Source organism: Muscardinus avellanarius (assembly GCF_963383645.1).
Source record: "Muscardinus avellanarius genome assembly, chromosome: 10".
NCBI classification, from domain to species: domain Eukaryota; kingdom Metazoa; phylum Chordata; class Mammalia; order Rodentia; family Gliridae; genus Muscardinus; species Muscardinus avellanarius.
Genome location: NC_137796.1, coordinates 56,873,309 through 56,891,793, shown reverse-complemented (window position 1 = coordinate 56,891,793; position 18,485 = coordinate 56,873,309). Strand labels below are relative to the sequence as shown.

Genomic DNA, 18,485 nt, shown 5'->3' with positions numbered 1-18,485 from the left:
CTTGTAATCCCCGCGCTTGGGAGGCGGAGACAGGAGGATCGTGCAGGTTCTAAGCCAGCTCAGGTTCTAAGACCTTGTTTCCAAAAATAAAATAGGTCTGAGATTGTAGCCTGGAGGTAGAAGGGTTTCCACGAACTCCAATGCCACCAAAAAAAATTAAAAATAAATAAAAAGGGCTAGGGGTGTACCTTGAAGATAGAATGCCCTTAGGTTCAATTCCCAGTATCACAAAGAAATAAAAAATAACATAGTGCTTGTGGTATAGCTCAGAGGTAGAATGCCCTTGGATTCAACCCCTAGTACCACAAAAATGAATAAATAGATAGATAGATAGCAAGCTAGCCGGGCGCGATGGTGCACACCTGTAATACCAGTGCTTGGGAGGCCAAGACAGGAGATCACAGGTTTGAAGCCAGCCTCAGCAACTTAGGTTCTCAGCAACTTAGTAAGACCGTGTTTCTAAGAAAGAAATAAAATTGGGCTAGGGGTGTAGTTTGGAGGGAGAATGCCTCTGGGTTCCATCCCCAGCACCACCAGAAAAAAAAAAAAAAAAATTTAAATGCTGAGCAGATGCAGAGACTGCCAGGGTGAACACCAGTGTGCCTAGCACCCAGAGTCTGTCATCCCCCGTGATGAAGGCTGTCCTGAGCCTTAAGACACTTGCAGGCAGGCCAGCCTCAGCCTGGGGCTGACAGGCCCAATGGGGGCAGGTTAGGGGTGGGGACTGGCTTGGAGGGTTGGAAGAAGACAGGGGCGGGCACTTTGGGGAGACTAAGCACATGAGTCTGCAGTCCTGCCATGCTGGTGTTCGGACAGGATGCGTGCATACTTGGGTCTTTCTCTGGCTTTTGTGGCTTGTTCTTCTGGGCCTTTCCTCCACTGATGGGTTCCCTTCGTCACCGCCACACCCCGTCCCCTGTAGCCACACACACAGAGCCTGGAGACGCTGAACCTGGGCCACAACCCCATCGGGAACGAGGGCGTGCGCAACCTTAAGAACGGACTTATCAGCAACCGCAGCGTGCTGCGCCTTGGCCTGGTCTCCACCAAGCTCACGTGTGAGGGTAGGGCGTGGGGCCCGGGGCAGCGGAGTGGGGCTGGCCGGGCTCAGGGGCGCCAGCCAGGCTTGGGGCCTGTGGCCAGCCCCTGCGGTCCCCCTCCCAGGCGCGGTGGCGGTGGCGGAGTTCGTCGCCGAGAGCCCCCGCCTCCTGAGACTGGACCTGCGGGAGAACGAGATCAAGACGGGCGGGCTCATGGCACTGTCGTTGGCCCTCAAGGTGAACCACTCACTGCTGCGCCTGGACCTTGACCGAGAGCCCAAGAAGGAGGCGGTGAGCGGGCTCTCCCCTGTGGCCCACGGGACCTGGGGGGAGGTGGCCGCAGGCGCGGGCGGGGGGTGGCCTGGACCGGAGCCCTAGCCAGCCCCACGCTGCAGGTGAAGAGCTTCATGGAGACGCAGAAGGCGCTGCTGGCCGAGATCCAGAGCGGCTGCGGGCGCAACCTGGAGCTGGCGCGGGAACAAGAGAAGGAGCAGCAGCTGCAGCCGTCAGCCTCCATGCCTGAGATCACTGTCACCGGGCCCCAGCCCCTCGAGGAGCCTGGGGACGCACCTGCCGCCGGGGCGCAGAACGGAGCCCCGAGCCCTGGGCCCAGCCCGGACTCAGACTCGGACTCAGCCTCTGACGGGGAGGAGGAGGACATGCCGAGGAAAGAGGCCAGCGGTGACCAGAGCCCCTCGGCCCCCTGCCCTGCCCTGGTGCCTCCCACGGACTCCTTGGGCCCCAGGGACAGGAGTCCCCCAAGCAGCCCTTCCTCCCCCACTGAGCAGCGCATTTCTGTGTCCAGCCCGGGCCGGGGCCACAAGGTGTTTGTGGTGACCCGGGTGGAGAGTCCACCTGAAAGGCCAGAGCCCCCTGTACCCCCTGCCCTCATCTCTCCACCCTCCTCGCCTCCGCCCTCCCCTGACTCCCCACCTGCCGCCCTGGTCCTCCTGCCGGCTGAGCCTGTTGGTACTCAGGACCCAGGGTCACCCGAGCCTCAGCCACAGCCGGAGCCTCCTCAGTCAGGGCCACCATTGCCCAACGGCCTGAAGCCTGAGTTTGCCCTCGCACTGCCCCCAGAGCCACCCCCGGGACCCGAGGTCAAGGGGGGCAGCTGCAGCCTGGAACATGGTAAGAGGGGCTCGGGGGCAGGGTGACTAGGGGCCCCAGGGTGCCGAGTGCACTCCCAGGCAAGAACCTGCCTGTTTGCAGGCCTCTGCTTCCCCTTTAAAACATCCCTGCAAAGAATGGGACAGGCGGGTTTGGTGCTTGGGGTCCTGGAGCTCTCCGGGGTTGGGGTTGTGTGGGACTGGGACGGGGGTCCCTCTCTGGCCTCGGGGATGCTGGGCGGTGTGCCATGGCCTGCCTGCCCAGCTGATGAGGCCGCCACCCACAGAGCTGCACTGCCCCCAGGACGAGAGGGCACTGGAGGAGCTGCTGCTGGAGGCCAGTCAGGAGGCCGCACAGGAGACACTGTGACACTGTAGGTGCTGAGGGCTGGGGAGCCAGGGAGGGCTGGGGCGCCCTGCTCTGACAGTCCCTCCCCTCTTCTGCTTCCCCAGTTCTTTTTTTCTGGTGGGTCTTCGATGAGCCAAGGCCAGAGCCGTGAGAATCCGCTCACTCTCGCCCCAGCCTTCTCGAGGCCCAGGATTCCAGGCCGGGCCTCCTGGGACCCTCCCACAGCAACACTACAAGCCGGGCCGGAGCTGCGGAAGCGGCTCCCACTCCGACTCATGCACTTCTATTTATATGTCTGCCACTCAAGACTCTGGGCTGGGGCAGATGGGAGGAGGAAGAAGAGGCCTCCGAGGACACCAGGCCACACAGCCACTCCTCCTGGAGGGCCTGCCCCAGGGAGGGCAGGAGTCAGGGTGGTGGTGGGCGGCCTCCCTTGGCCCTGACAGGACCAGGCAGGTAGCAAAGGCCTTGGCCCAGGTGGTGGGGATCGCTAGAGCACCCCAGGGGTGAGGGCCGGGCGGGTTGGGGCTGGGTGCAGAGGTCAGAGCTTTCTTTTTCTTAAGTGCAATAAACCTATCAGGGAGCTGGGGCAGCAGCAGCGGGCGTCCTGGGGGCCCTGCTGCCCGGGCCGCTTGAGGCTGAGTCCTGGGAGGCACTACAGCGGTGGGCGGTGGGCGAGGGCGGGTGGGCGACTCCTGTCGGTGCAGCTCTGTTCACACCTTTTCTAATAAACTGGGGCGGGTTCACCGTTTCCCCTCTGCTTTGTCTGGCCCTGTGTGCCCGCTGTTGCGGTGGGGTGGCCAGGGGCACAGCAGCTCCTGGCTCCGGAGACCTCTCAGAGGAGGGGAGGCCACACAGACCCTCTTTCTGTGTGTGGCCAGCCCACGTATCAGCCAGTTGGCGCTCATCTTTTCTTTCAGGGGAACCAGCTTTGAGTGTCATCAGGTCTAGGTCCTCCAAGTACTGAACAAGGTGCAGGATGTGGCCTGGTCACCTGTGGCTGAGAGCAGGTCCAGTCCAGGCCGTGGCTTCCACTGCCACCTCACACCTAGCTGACCTGATAGGAAGCAGGAGAACCCTGGTGGGAAAGGCCGAGGCCACCCACGCTCAGCTTGGCTTTGTGGAGGGAGGGGAAGGAGCGGAGCTCCCTGCAGAGCCCTGGTACCGCCCCTCCCCCACAAGCCCAGGATCACACACAAGCGCGTACAGCCTCGGCTTCTGTGCCAAGCATCTTATTTAAGCCATGGGTTTGTGCTGCTGTCACCTGCAGTTAAGTGTCCTCCCTGCTCCTTCATGCAGGCTGCTGGGAGACACCAGCACAGCCGGTGTGTCCCAGCCCCGAGTTCTGCTGTGGCCGTTGCGGGGGGGGGTGTGCAGCAGGAGGAGCCCCTCCAGATGCGGAGAAGCCACGGCCCTCTGCCTGGCCAGGGCTGCCGTCACTGCCCTTTGGGGGCTTGGCCCCCTGGCAGCGGTAGGGGACTTGCTCTCCTCCCCACCCGTGTTCAGTCCCAGGCCAGGTGCAGCTGTCTGCCCTCAGGGTGCCTGAGGGGCCAGGCCCTAGTCCCCTTCATTGCTTTCACTACCTTTAGCCTGAGGAGAGAAATTGGGTCTTTCTGTTATAGGTGGGATTGTGTCCCCCACAAAAAAAGATGGTAACATCCCAGCTCCCATTCACACAGGCCTTATTTGGAAATGTCTTTACCAAAATGATCATGTTCAAAATGAGTGTTTTTAGGATTGTCCCTAAACCAGTATTGACGGCTCTACTTAGGAGGCTGAGACAAGAGGATTACAAGTTTGAGGCCAGCCTTAGCAACTTAGTGAAACTCTCAGCACCCTTTTGAGACCCTGTTTCAAAATCTAAAATAGAAAAGGCTGAGGGTGTAGCTTGGAGGTAAAATGCCCCTGAGTTCAAGCCCCACTACCACACACCAAAAAGTTAAAAAATAAAAGTGGGGCTGGGGATGTAGCTTCAGTAGTAGAAGGCCCCTGAGTTCAAGCCCCAGTACCACAAAGGAAATGAAAATAGAAGAAAGAATAAATAGAAATAAAAAGAATTTGGATGCAGAAACAGCCAGCAAGGCTGAAGTGGTAGACCTGTGTGCCCGCCACGGCAGGCCCAGGGTGGTCAGGAAAAGGAAGGGGCGGTTCCCTGGCGCCATACATTGCCTGACTTGTCCTGCTTTAGTTACTGGGCTAGCCGCCAGGCCAGATCTTACGGAAGACCTCCATGCTTCAGGCACTCAGGGTCACACCTGGGGTTCAGGACAGCAGGCCGCCTCTGTCACAGGTGTCCCACGTCCTGTCCCGCAGGGGCTTTGTTGGCTGTGTCACCCTCTTGGGCACATGGCGTGAAGGCAAGCCGCCTAGCCCCCTGCCGTGGCGGGGCAGGGACACACCACACATCAGCACGTTGTCCCTTTTTTTGGTGACTTGGCCTTGACTTCCTTGCAGGTTCCACGCGTCACGGGAAATGTGAATCCTGTGGCACGCAAGCCGCTCTGATGTCCTGTTAAGAGTTTGTTTACAAAGTTCTCCAAACTCCATCACTGGCAGACACATGGCCGGGGTCTTAAGATAAAATGGAAGGGTAGAATGGGCAGGCTGGGCACCATGGCACAAGCCTATAATCCCAGCTACTCAGGAGGCTGAGACTGGAGGGTCGCAGGTCGGAGGCCAGCCTGGGATGTAGCGCAGTGTTGGAGTACCCCTGAGTTCAATCTCTAGCACCACCACCCCCCAAAAAACAAAATAGACAACAGTCTGGCCACTGCTGGGCTCCACATGATTGTAGCTCCAGCCATCCAGGCAGCGGCCTGCCTCACGGCACTTCACTCGGGACCTGCTTGCTTCAGACTGGCCTGCGCAAGCCAAAAGGAGGGGCAGCGCACTGGCCCCCTAACACCCATGGGGACGCCAGCCCTGCGGTGACCCCACTGCCCCTCCTGGCTTTGTCCTTGGGTGGGCTCCCCCACTGCTAGAGACCTCAAGGGTGGAGTCCAAGCCCTCTCTTTAACACCAGTGTGGCTGTTCTTGGGCTGACGTATCTGTCCCTGTCGCTCCTTGAAAGTCAGAGGCTCTGACCTGTGTCTACCCTGCAGTAATCACAGTGGCCTGGGGGGTCAGGACCAGGCTGGCCAGGCCTGGGCGATAAAAGAATGAGAAGCTGGCACCCCCACTTCCTGGGCCATGCGGCTTGAGGGTAGGCACCTACACAGTTCTTGGGTCCCCCAACCTCTGGTCCCTAGCTGTGTTCCCTGCTGGGGACACACACAGGACTGGACCAGGCCCTCCACCCCCCCCCCCGGGCCTCTGTGTCTGCCTGAGTGACATGCCCACCTTATGGGTTCTCTGCCCCACAGCTGACAGGGGCAGGTGACGGCAGCGCTACAGGGCCCTGCTGGCTTTGACTCACCCTCTAGGTTCCTCAGCTAGTCCTTGGTCCTCAACTCCTGTCACAGGAAAGCTGATCAATAGCCAGCCGTGGGTGGGCAGTGGCCTGACCCTGGGTGGCCCTGGAGTGACGCATGAGATGGGCAGCACCTCCTAGACAGTTACTTGTCCTGGGGAGGCAGTGTGGCCCACCCAGCTGGCCGAGGCCCAATTAACCCACTGTGCTGAGGGTGGAGCAGCCTGCTGAGGTCACCAGGCACACCGCCCGCGGAAATGCCAGCTCCTGCCCTGCCCACAGAGGGCAGGCTAGGGCATGGGGACAAAGACCTGGGATCCCTGAGGCCTGGCCACTCCCCTTTGTCTGACTCAACCTGGAACATCCGGCCTTCGCCCCCTCTGCCCCCGCAGGCCCGCCTGCCACTTGCAATGCCAGCTTTGGCTGCCAAGAGCAGCTCAGAGGCCTGGCTGCCCGAGGAGGAAGTGAGTTGGACAAGGCAGGCCCGGTCCTCAGCGCTCATGAGCTGGGGGTCCGGGCCACGGAGACCAATCCCGGCTTTCCACACTTTGGTTTATTGCACTTGAACCCTGAATTCCTCCCTGGCCGCCTGTAGGGTTCCGAGTTGCTGGCACCGTCCCCCACTCCTGGAGGGAGGCTGCCGCCAGTTGCCCTACCCGGCCTCTGGAGTCACTTGGGGATGTGGTCATCGCAGGTCGTTCAGTCCTGGGCTCAGGCCTGCCGGGCCCCCTACACGCTCATCAGGGCAGAGGGCGGAGTTCAGGACCACTGGGATTGGATCCCCGGGGGTTGCAGCCCTGCTCAGGCCACTGGCCTCGGCTTGCCCCCGTGGGCGCGCTCCCGGGGATGGTGGGCTTCACTGGCCGCACGGCCTGCCTGGGGCGGGGACACCCCCGGGGCGCTGTGGACTCCGTTCACGGCGGGGGGTGCGTCCCGGGCCGGCGACTTGGGCGGGCTGGGCGGCTTGAGCGCGCTGACGGCCCGGATGAGGCCCATGCGGCGGCGGATGGAGTGGTCCAGGTTGACCGTGCAGCGCAGCAGGCACTGCGCCTCGGCCACCGTGAAGGGGAAGTCGGCGCCCAGGAAGCGCTGAAAGAGCTCGGGGTCGCCGTCCAGGTCCAGCACGTTCTGCAGCGCCTTGGTCATGGTGTGCAGCTCGCGACAGTTGTCGCAGAACACGTCCCAGAGGCGGGCGCGGCCCTCGGGCGCACCCCCGGCCTGCTGCCGGTCCTCCAGGCACTGCAGCACCCAGCTGAGGCGGCAGGGCCACTGGTTGGCGAGCACGACCCACGCCACGGCCTGGCGGGGCGTGGGGCCCCCGCCGTCGGCCTGCTGCTGCTGCTGCTGCAGCAGGCGCACGGTGATGGGCACCGTGTTGACGATGCGCCGCATGGACACCACGTTGTCCGGCACGTACTCGTAGAGGCAGTCGCGCTCGTCGTGCAGGCAGAAGAGCGCCTCCTGGATGCTGCGCGCCGCCTCGGCGTCGATGCGGCCCTGCGCGCGCTCGCCGCCGGCCCGGGTCTCCACGGCCAGCAGCTGCGCGCCCTCGCCAGGGCCGGGGCCCGCGCCCTCCCCGGCCCGCGGCCGCAGCCGGCGCGCCAGCTCGCGGTACAGCAGGTCGTCGCGGCTCTGCACCGCGTCGTGCAGGAACTGCAGCTTGGTGCGGCGGCCCATGATGGGCACCGAGAAGGGCAGCGTGACCGTGCGGTTGAGGAAGAGGTAGCCGTTGTCGGCCGTGCCCTTCATGCTGCCCGCGCTCTCGAGGCACGCGGCCAGGATGCTGGGGTCCACCACCAGGATGAAGATGAAGGGCGCGTGGCTGTCGGACAGCAGCGTGTTCATGGCGTTCAGCACGCCCACCACGCGCTCGGGGTAGCAGGTGTCCAGCCCGGTGACCTCGAGCACCACGCGCAGCCGGCGCCGCTGGTAGATCTCCAGGAAGCACAGGAAGTCGGTGAGCAGCTCCACCTCCTTCTTCACCTCGCACATGAAGCCCAGCTGGCTGCCGAACTTCTCGCGCGACACCAGCCGCTCGATCTTCTTGCGCTGGCTCACGAACAGGTGCTTGCCCACCGAGTACACGGCCATGAGCAGCCCCGAGCCCGACAGCGTGGTGGCCGCGCCGCCGAACACCTTGAGCACGCTGCCGCCCGCGCCGCCGTGGCCCGGCGCGTGGCCGCCCAGCGACAGGTAGAGCAGCCCCACGCCCAGGCACAGCGCCGCCAGCAGCGCCAGCAGCGCCAGGCACACGCGGCGCCGGCAGTGCCACTCCCGCTGGCAGCAGCCGGGCGTCGTGGCCGGCTTGTTGCCCAGCACCGAGTACACGCTGAAGGGCAGCGCGCCGTAGTGGTGGCGGATGCCCTCGCACAGCGTGGTCACCAGGCCGGCCCACAGCTTGTCCGTGCCGGCGTACTGCCAGGCGCTGAAGCGGATGAAGAGGAACTGCACGTTCTTGCGCCGCAGGTGCACCTCGGTGATGATGGGCTGCAGGAACACCAGGTACCACAGCAGCCGCGGGAAGCCCCAGCCGCGCACGGGCCGCGGCCGCCACTGCACGTGCTGCAGCTCCTCGGTCTCGCGCTGCGCCGCCTCCTGCTGCATCAGCACTGCGGGGAGGGGGCGTGTGAGTGGCCGGCGGGAGGGGGGGGGCGGCCCTGCCGAGCTGGGGAGCAGCAGGCGCAGAGGGAGGAGGAGTCTAAGACAGTGGAGCCCTCGGGGGAAAAGGAAACAGGTACTAGGGCGAGCCAGCCTGGGTGAGAGGTGGAGGCGGCTCTGGGGCCTGAGAAGGCGCTAAGAGGAGGGCCTAGGGGCTCAGGCATGAATGACAGACCCTGGGGAAGAACCCCCGGCAGCACGGGACTCATTTTCCTGGTTTACTACACCTCCCGGAGCCTGGTGTGGTGGTGAACTGCTGTAATCCCTATCCTTTGGAGGCTGGGTGGGGATCACAGATCGGAGGCCAGCCTTGGCAAATAGAGAGAGACCTTGTTTCAAAATTTAAAAATAAGCCCGGCCAGGCGTGGTGGCTCACGCTTGTAATCCCAGCATTTGGGAGGCTGAGACAGGAGGATCGCGGTTCGTGGACAGCCTCAGCTACTTAGTGAGGCCCTTCGCAACTCAGTGAGACCCTGTTTCAAAATAAAGAATAAAAAATTGGGCAGGGGGTGTAGCTTGGAGGTCAAATGCCTCTGGGTTCCATCCCCAGACCTGCAAAAAATAAAAATAATTAAAAAAAAAATAAGCCGGGCATGGTGGCACATGCTTGCAATCCCAGTACCTGGGAGGCTGAGACAGGAGGATCCTGCAGATTAGAAGCCAGCCTCAGCTGCTTAGTGAGGATCTCAGCAACTTAATGAGACCATTTCCAATAAAATATAAAAGTAGGTCTGGGAGTATCGTCCAGAGATAGAAAGCCCCTGGGCCCCATCCCCAGCACCACAAAAAAAGGGGGGCTTGGGTGTAGCTCAGAGGTAGAATGCCCCTGGGTTCAATCCCCAGTACCAAAACCAAACAGCAACTGCACCTCCCGGGACAGGCCTCACATCGCCACCGCCTCCTCCAGGAAGCTCCCTGATTCCAGGCTGGGTCAGGGGCCCTCAACCTTTCCCACTGTGGGTCATCACTGTCTGCCATCTCGCTTGCTGGACTGTAAGTCCAAGGGCCCTGGTTAGCTTGGTCACCACAGTGTCCCCTGGTCACTGCAAAACTGCATCATGAGCCGGGCGTGGTGGCGCACGCTTGTAATCCCCGCGCTTGGGAGGCGGAGACAGGAGGATCGCACGGGTTCGAAGCCAGCCTCGGCTGGCTTAAGAGACCCTGTTTCCAAATAAAAATATAAAATAGGTCTGGGAGTGTAGCCCGGAGGTAGAAGGCCCCTACCCTGGTCTTTCCTTCTCCCAAGTCCCTACTGTGCCCCTGTGACAGCCGACCTGACCCTAAAGCCACCATTCAGGCCAAGGTCTGTGTTCCAGTAGACACGGATGGAGGCCCAGGCTGCTGGCCAGGTCTCCACTCCTTTCTTTCTTTATTTTCTTTTCGCGTGTGTGTGTGTGTGTGTGTGTAGAACTTTTTTTGTGTGTATGGTACTAGGGATTGAACCCAGAGGCATTCTACCTCTGAGCTATACCCCCAGCCCTATTTTTATTTGGAAACAGGGTCTCACTGAGTTGCAGAGCCTCACTAAGTAGCTGAGGCTGTCCGCGAACCGCGGTCCTCCGGTTCCAAGCTCCCAATGCTGGGATGACAAGCGTGCGCCACCACGCCCGGCTTTATTTTGCTTTTAAACCAGGGTCTTTCTAGGTTTCTGAGAGTCTCACTCTGTTGGGGAAGTTGGTCTCAAACCCATAATCCTCATATCTCTGCCAACCGAGTCCTGGGACTACTAATCTAGGAGTTTTAGTGAGGAGCCTGGGCTGCAAGGGAGCATGGAAGGGTCTAGCAGAGGGCCAGGACCTGTGTGTGTAATTTAGGAAGATCTCTAGGAGTAGATTTGTTGGGAAGGAGGAGGCAGGGAGGCAGCAGGGCAGGAGGCCAGGCAGGAGAGCAGGGCAGAGGCTGTAGGCAGGGGAGGATCTGGTTCCTGCTGAGTGGGCAGGTGCCCAGTGAGGGAAAGTTGGTCCTAGGGGCAGCGCGTCTTGGGGCAGCCTGGAGCTGGGCAGGGACCAGAGGCTCTATCCCGCCCCCCACCCCAACACACACAGATACTCACTGGTGATTTTGTCCAGCATCATGTGCAGGCGGCAGCCAAAGGGGGCATAGAAACCCACGGTCACCGGGACAGGCACATGGCAGAGTGTCTTGGCCAGGCAGCTGCAGTAGACGTCATCCTCTGTCAGGATGTCTGGGGGTCGGGGTGGAGAAACTGAGTCAGTAAGGCTGGCCGAGCACCACCCTCCCTCCTCCCTTCCCGCCTCTGCAGCACCGCCTTAGCCCCTCCCTGCACCAGCAGCTCCTCCCTGCCTACCCAAAGTGATTCAGGCCAAACCCTGCAGCAGAGGCCTCTGTGGTCACCTGCAGCCTCCGCCTGACCCTGGACCCACCAGGCTGAGGCCAGGAGGCTGGGCTCTCACCCCAGCCCCAGACTGGTGGCTTGTGGGAACCTGGCTGTCCTGGCCCTAGATCAGCAGGCCACCTGCAGCTCCGCTCCCCTGGGAGAATTCCATGGCCCTTTCTTAGGATGCTCAGATGCTAAGACACTTCATTCCACCCTCAGAAGTTCCCCATGCAATCACAGGTTCGAGGACAGCCTCAGCCAGTAGTGAGACTCTCATCAACCTGGTGAGACCTTGTTTCAAAATAAAAATAAAAATAGGGCTGGGGGTGTAGCTGAGAGGTAGACCGCCTCTGGGTTCAATCCCTAGTACCACACACACAAAAAGTTCCCCATGCAGGTCAGTCCCCACCTCTGAAAAGATGACGGTGCATACAGAGGCCAAAGGGTCTGGCCAGGCCCTTGGTCAATGCCGCTGCTGGAAACAGACATTTAGGACACGGACTTGTGGCCTTGTAGGGTCCAGGCACAATCACTACAGTTTCCCCTCCAGAGAAGGCACTCTGTGCCGGGCGTGATGGCGCACGCTTGTAATCCCCTCACTTGGGAGGCAGAGACAGGAGTATCGCGCAGGTTCGAAGCCAGCCGCGCTGGCGTAAGAGACCCTGTTTCCAAATTTTAAAAAAGTACAAAATAGGTCTGGGAGCATAGCCCAGAGGTAGAAGGGATTCCAGGAACCCAGTACCACAAAAAATAAAATAAAATAAAATAAAATAAAAAAAGAAGGCCCTCTGCTCCCCAACCCCAAGCCTTACTCTTTGAACCTGGAATTAGGGCACCTAAAAGGCAGAGCTCAACAAGGCAAGGGGCACACACCTGGAATCCCAGTACTTGGGAGTCTGAGACAGGAGGGGGTTGCAGGTGCAAGGACAGCCTCAGCAATGTAGTGAGACTCTTAGCAACCTAGTGAGATCGTTTCAAAATAAAAAGGACTAAGGGGTATAGCTCGGAGGTAGGATACCCCTGGGTTCAATCCCCAGTATCACATACACACAAAAAAAGCCAGGCGTGTAATCCCAGTACTTGGGAAGATCGCAGGTTCAAGGCCAGCCTCAGCAATTTACTGTTTCAAAACGCATAAAATTGGGCTGGGTGTGTAGCTCAGAGGTAGAATTCCCCTGGGTTCAATCCCCAGTACCAAAACAAAACAAGACAGTAGGGCCTAGTGTGGGTGGTCAGGCCAGCCTCACAGGACATGGTGGTATAAGTCATCTACTTTCAGAGAGTCGAGTGGGCTGCAGAAAATGGGCCAAGACTAGTAGTGGCAGAGCCAGAGGGTGGCAGGAAGACTCAAGAAGTCATCCGTAGCCAGGCGCGGTGATGCACACTTGTAATCCCAGCATTTGGGAGGCTGAGACAGGAGGATCACGGTTCAGGGACAGCCTCAGCTACTTAGTGAGGCCCTTTGCAACTCAGTGAGACCCTGTTTCAAAATAAAGAATAAAAAACAGGGCAGGGGGTGTGGCTCAGAGGTCGAATGCCCCTGGGTTCTATCCCCAGACCCACAAAAAAAAAAAAAAAAAAAAAAATAGGGCTAGGGGTGTAGCTCAGAGGTAGAATGCCCTTGGGTTCTATCCCTAGTACCACAAAAAAAAAAAAAAAAAAAAAAAAAAGGTCATCTGAGGTGTTGGCAATCCAGGGCGGACGAGTCCAGGCTCTGCCTAATCAATGGGTGACCTCACCTCACTAGGCCTCTATTGTCCTATGTGTGAGTTGGGCATCCTGCCCCGAGGCTCCAGTGAGACTTGTACCCAACCTACACCTGAGCCTTTCCTCTTCATCGCCTGCTCTACCTCCATCCCAGACCTCAAAACCACTGTGTCGCCACTTCTGATGCCACTGCCCTGGTCAAGCAGCCGGCGCCTCCCACCCATCTCTGCAGCAGCTGCCTGCTCTCAGCGCACCGCTTCTGCCCTCCCGCGGCAGCCCGTTGTCCCCTCCGGGGCCTGGGGACCCTCTGAAGCTGCCTGTGGCTCCTGCTTCCCTCACAGAGAAGCCACAGTGACGCTGGTCTCCAGCCTTGGCCTCGGCCGACCCTGCCACACGAGTTTTGCTCAGATGTGGCCTTGCTGAGACCTGGTCCTGGTGGCCTTGTTTTATCTGCAAACCCAAAGCCCCCTCTCCTCTCTCTGCTTTCTTGTCCCAAAGTTGCCTTCTGCCAGTGACACTTAATCTTGTTTTCAGGTGTTCAAAACCTAGTCCGACTGCCTGGCTGGCAGAGGGAGAAGGCAGCTGCTCTTTCCCTACCTCTTGCTGTAGCTCCAAACCTGACCCGTCTCCCCAACACCAGAGCTGGCCAACAAGCTGCCCCATGTCATGGGCCCCCATCCCTGCCCCATGTCCCCTGTGGCCTCCTGGGCCAGGGGAGAGAGGGCCCGGGAGAGAAAGCAGAGCCAGGGTGTGAGCAGAGGGAGCAGGAGAGAAGGGAGGCCCTTGCCACTTAGCCAGGACAGAGGCACCGCACACAGGCCTGGTCGGAAGCCACGCACCCTGACAGGTGAGGCAGAGGCAGCCACCTGAGACCCAGGGGCAGGCACGAGCGACCCTTATGACGGGAAGCACAGTGCGGGGTGAGGAGGGCAGGCCGGGCTGCTAGCCAGGGAGCAAGAGGCCCAGGCAAGAGGTGAGGCAGGGGTAGGGGACGGAGTGCCCCGAGAAGGCCTGACTGGGCACCAGAGCCGTAGGAGGTGAAGGAGCCGCAGGCTGCCGGGGCTGGCAGGGGCCGGGCATCTGTGGGCTCGCTGGGCTCCAGGACGGTGCCGGCTGCTGAGGGTGGGGCCGGGCGGCTGCTGGCCGTGGCGGGTGCTGTGGTGGCGGTGGGTACAGGGGGTGGCTGGGGGGCGCTGGCTGGTCCCAAAGGGTTAGTGGCGGTGGTTGGCCGCCCCCTCTGCACTCCATGAACTGGGTAAAGCCGCTGCCGCAGGGGGCTAGGAGGGAGGGGCTGCCGCTGCTGCTGCTGCTGCTGCAGAATTGGGGGCTGGGGGCCCTGGCACCAGCCGCCACCACCCCCCCGGTGACTGTGGTAGGCCTGCTGCCAGTGTGACTGGGGAGACGGCCGACAGAGCCCATGGGCTCGAGGGGCCGCTGGGTCCTGGCGCCACTGATGACAGCATCCTGGAAGGAAGGAATGGAAGGGGGGTGACTGGGCCCGGGCCCCAAACCCCAGGACGCTGGCGTGAACCAGCTCGTCTTCAGGGGGAGGCTGGGCCGGAGCGCTGGTGGCCTGACGAGGCAGGGTCCACGATCCCCATGCAGCAGGTTTTAGAGGACCTGATAACTGGGGTTTGTGCATCCTGCCACCCCAAATTCCTCATACTATAGATTCTGAGGCACAAGGGGTCCCCACAGTGAGGTTTTTGGGAGAGCTTCCCTGGCTGGCCCAGCAGAGGCCAGAGTGACTGGTGGTGGCCTGGAGAGGGGCTGGGCCTGGGACAGGGAAGGAAGGAGGGGTGGCCGTGTTCCTGGGCCGTATTCCAGGCTGGTAGGTAGGGGCTCACCAGGGAGGCCGGGCCTGGCCCCAGGGAGCAGAACCAGCCCTAATGGGAGGTGATGCCCCTCCCGACCCAAGCAGGAACACAGGTAGCCACCCTGGCAGCTGAAAACCGCCTTGAGTGGGGGCTCCACCACCCATCCTCCCTCCCACCACACTGCTCACCCCCAGGGGGGGGCTGGTCCTACAAGCCTGGAGATTGGGGTGGGCCTCCCCTGCTCCCATCCCTAGGAGGGGCTTCTGCCTTTGGCCCCCTTAACCCCTGCTCAGGTCCTCTCCTGCCGCCCCCAGCCCTACAACACGGAGGCCTCAATGGAGGCCCCAGCTACTAGGGAAACTGAGGCAGGAAGATCCTCTTAGCCTAGAGGTTTGAGACGGGAGCCTGGGCAGCATAGCTCAGCTCGGCTAAAAAATTACAAAAACATGCCTGGTGTAATGGCTCATACTTAATAATCCCAGTACTTAGGAGGCTGATACAGGAGGATTACAGGTTTGAGGACAGCCTCACCAAGTAGTGAGACTCAAACTAAGGAGATCCTGTTCCAAAATAAAAATAAAACATGGCTGGGTTTGTAGCTTGGAGGTAGAATGCCCTTAGGTTCAATCAATCCCTAGTACCAAAAACACAAAAAAACAAAAACAGCTGGGTATGGTGGTACATGCCTATAATCCCAGTACTTGGGAGGCTGAGATAAGAGGATCATAGATTCAGGTTTGAGGCCAGCCTCAACAATTTAGTAAAACCTTGTTTCAAAATAAAAATAAGAGCCGAACGTGGTGGTGCATGCTCATAATCCCAGGATTTGGGAGGCTAAGGACGGAGGATCGCTGTTCACGGACTGCCTCAGGCCCTTTGCAACTCAGTGAGACCCTGTTTCAAAATAAAGAATAAAAAATAGGGCAGGGGGTGTAGCTCGGAGGTTGAATGCCCCTGGGTTTCATCCCCACACCACCAAAAAAAAATAAAAAATAATAAGGCTGGCAGGCGTAGTGGCACACACTTGTAATCCCAGCATTTGGGAGGATAAGACAAGGATCACAGTTCACAGACAGCCTCAGCTACTTAGTAAGGCCCTTTGCAACTCAGTGAGACTCTGTTCCAAAATAAAGAATAAGCCAGGCATGGTGGCAGATGCTTATAATCCCAGCACTTGGGAGGCTGAGACAGGAGGAGCTGGGTTCACAGCCAGCCTCAGCTACTTAGGCCCTTTGCAAATCAGTGAGACACTGTTTCAAAAATAAAGAATAAAAAAGTAGGGCTTGGGGTGTATTCATTTCGAGTCACCCCCCCCCACGCCATTTTGGCATGGGGCTGTATTTCTATTTTCTGTATTTCTAGCTTTCTAATAAACTTCTTTAAATCTTCAAAAAAAAAAAAAAAAGTAGGGCTTGGGTGTAGCTCAGAGGTAGAATGCCCCTGGGTTCCATTTCCAGTACTGCAAAATAAATAAATAAATAAATAATAATAATAATAAAAGATAGGGCTGGGGGTGTAGCTTGGGAGTAGAACACCCCTGGGTTACATTCCCAGTACCACCACAAAAAAATTAAAAAAATAAGCCAGACAAGATGGCACACACCTGTAATCCTAGTGCTTTGGAGTCTGAGACAGTAGGATTGCAGGTTCATGGCCAATCTCAGCTAGTTAGTGAGGCCCTCTGCAACTCAGTGAGACCCTGTTTCAAAATAAGGAATAAGCCGGACATGGTGGCGCACGCTTGTAATCCCCGCGCTTGGGAGGCAGAGACAGGAAGATCGCGCAGGTTCGAAGCCAGCCGCGCTGGCTTAAGAGACCCTGTTTCCAAATAAAAATATAAAAAGATAGGTCTGGGAGTATACCCCGGAGGTAGAAGAGCTTCCAGAAACCTCAGTACCACCAAAATTAATAATAATAATAATAATAATAATAATAATAATAAAGAATAAAAATAGGGCTGGGGGTGTAGCTTGGAGGTAGAATGCCCCTGGGTTCAATTCCCAGCACTGAAAAAAAAGAGGGAGGAGCTGGGGTGTATCTTGGACATAGAATGCTCAATCCTTGGTAAAACAAAAACAAAAACAGCTGGGTATGGTCGTACACCTATAATCCCAGTATTTAGGAGGACAGGGATTAAGGTGAAACAGAAAGATCACAGGTTCAAGGACAGCCTCAACAACCTAGCAAGACCCAGTCTCAAAACCAAACAATGCCAGGTATGGGGGTGCACAGCTGTAATCCCAGTATTTAGGAGATTGAAACAGGAGGATCACGGGCTGGAAGACAGCTTCATTGAGGTGGTGAAGCTATCAGCAACCTAGTGAGACCATTCTCCAAATAAAAACATAAAAAGGGCTGGAGAGCTGGACGTGGTGGCCCATGCTTAGAATCCCAGTACTTGGGAGGCTGAGAAAGGAGGATTGACAGCCTCAGCTACTTGGTGAGGCCCTTCTCAATTTAATGAGACACTGTTTCAAAATAAAGAATTAAAAAATATGGCTGGAGGTGTAGCTCCAAGGTAAAGAATGCCCATGGGTTCAACCCCCAGCCCCTCAAAAATAATAAATAAATAAATAAATAAATAAATAAATAAATAAATAAATAGGCTAGGGGTATAGCTCAGAGATAGAATGCCTCTGGATTCAATCTTCAGTATCACAAAAAAAAATTTTTTAAAGGCTGGGATGTATCTCAGAGGTAGAATATTCCTGGGTTCCATCCCCAGTACCTCCAAAAATAAAAAGTACAAAAACAACAACACGGCTTTTCTCCCTCGGGTCTGCGGCTCTCCTGCTCAACCATCGGCAGAGCGCCCTCTGCTCCCCTGACTCCTCTCACTGCCTGCCACGGCCCCACCCCCCAAACCAAACCCTTACCTTTTTGGTGCCCCAACTCTGGATCCAAGAAGTATTGCTCAGTGGGGGTCCGGGCACTCTTGGTGAAGTGGACGCTGTAGTGCTTGTTCATGGCAGGCTGTGATATGGGGGCCTGCGCCTGGGCAGAGGGGGGACACCGCAGGCTCAGTGCCCGGGGTCAGGGTCCCCGCTGTGCCCCTGTGGACAGGCAAGAAGCCTGGTCCTGCGGTCAGGCCCCTGGGTCACCGGGCTGGGGGCAGAAGCAAAAGGTGGGCATGGCCAGGAGGGGTATGGAGGGAGCCGGGTGCTACCTCAGGGGGTGCTGGGCATACGTGGGCCTGGGAGATGGGGAGCCCATGTGGGGAACAAAGGAGGGGGGTGTGGGCGGCTGATGCCGCTTGAGTTGGCGAGTGGCCAAGACTTGGAGGGTGGCCAGTTTCAGAGCTGGGCACCCTTGGGGACTGGGAAAGGGGACAGGGGAGCGGCGATCTGGGCGAGCAATGAAATTGCAAGGGTCCAGTTTGGGGAAAGGCTCAGCAAACTCTGGCCAGGCGGGGTGTGCGGCTTTTTAAGTGTGAAGAGCCTGAATCAGAGGCAGGAAGGATGCCGGCAGGCGAGGCCAAGGGGCGGAGGGGCGGGGGTGCGAGGACGGGGGCAGGTGTGTGACCCTGCCGACCGTCTCCCCTGGCCCAGGAGGGTCCCAGAACATACCTGGCAGCGGCCTCACGGCCCCAGATCCTGCCCAAGCTGCCGGGCCAGCCCCGCCACCGTCCGCGCAGGCCCGACAGGAGCCCCGCGCCGCCCGCCCGCCTGCCCGACCGGTTTGCTGGCCTGTCCCCGCCCCACCTGGCAGCACCTGTCCTGGTGCTCTCTAGGACTGGGTGCTCCGCCGCCGCCACATCGTGTCCCAGGAGAGGGATGGAGACCGAGTCCACGGCGCTCCTCACACACGGTCCCGGGTCTGTCGCCGGTCTCTGGGCACACCTGCTGGGGACAGGAGGCTGCGACGAGGAGGAGGAAGAGTCCTGTGAGGAGCCACAAGCCGGTTCGGTTGCCAGTTCTTCCAGAGCCCAGCTGTGTGATCTCGGGGAAGTGACTTCACCCCTCTGAGCCTCGTCTTCCTCATTGCTGAGTGGGCCAGTCTGGCGCGCACCTCTCCAGGTCGTCAGCAGGGAGAGGTAGGAGTGGGCCTGGTCCAGGGCC

General features: G+C 59.0%; 2 protein-coding genes across 2 annotated transcripts in view; one reads left to right on the top strand and one right to left on the bottom strand.

Annotated features, from left to right (window-relative positions):
* PPP1R37 (protein phosphatase 1 regulatory subunit 37) overlaps positions 1–2,519 on the top strand; it is a gene marked incomplete at both ends in the record, with an annotated part of 52,457 nt that extends 49,938 nt beyond the window's left edge. Inside the window, 4 exons of the mRNA XM_080704419.1 lie at positions 923–1,064; positions 1,165–1,331; positions 1,436–2,171; positions 2,437–2,519. Coding sequence (XP_080560545.1) covers positions 923–1,064; positions 1,165–1,331; positions 1,436–2,171; positions 2,437–2,519 — 1,128 coding nt within the window. The remainder of the gene's footprint in view (positions 1–922; positions 1,065–1,164; positions 1,332–1,435; positions 2,172–2,436) is intronic.
* A 4,189-nt stretch (positions 2,520–6,708) lies between these two features.
* Positions 6,709–17,394, bottom strand: NKPD1 (NTPase KAP family P-loop domain containing 1; the record flags this gene model as incomplete). Its single annotated transcript, XM_080702090.1, has 3 exons — positions 6,709–8,516; positions 10,619–10,750; positions 17,304–17,394. The coding sequence occupies 3 exons, from the start codon at positions 17,392–17,394 to the stop codon at positions 6,709–6,711; spliced, it is 2,031 nt and encodes a 676-aa protein (XP_080558216.1).
* Positions 17,395–18,485: the final 1,091 nt, after the last annotated feature.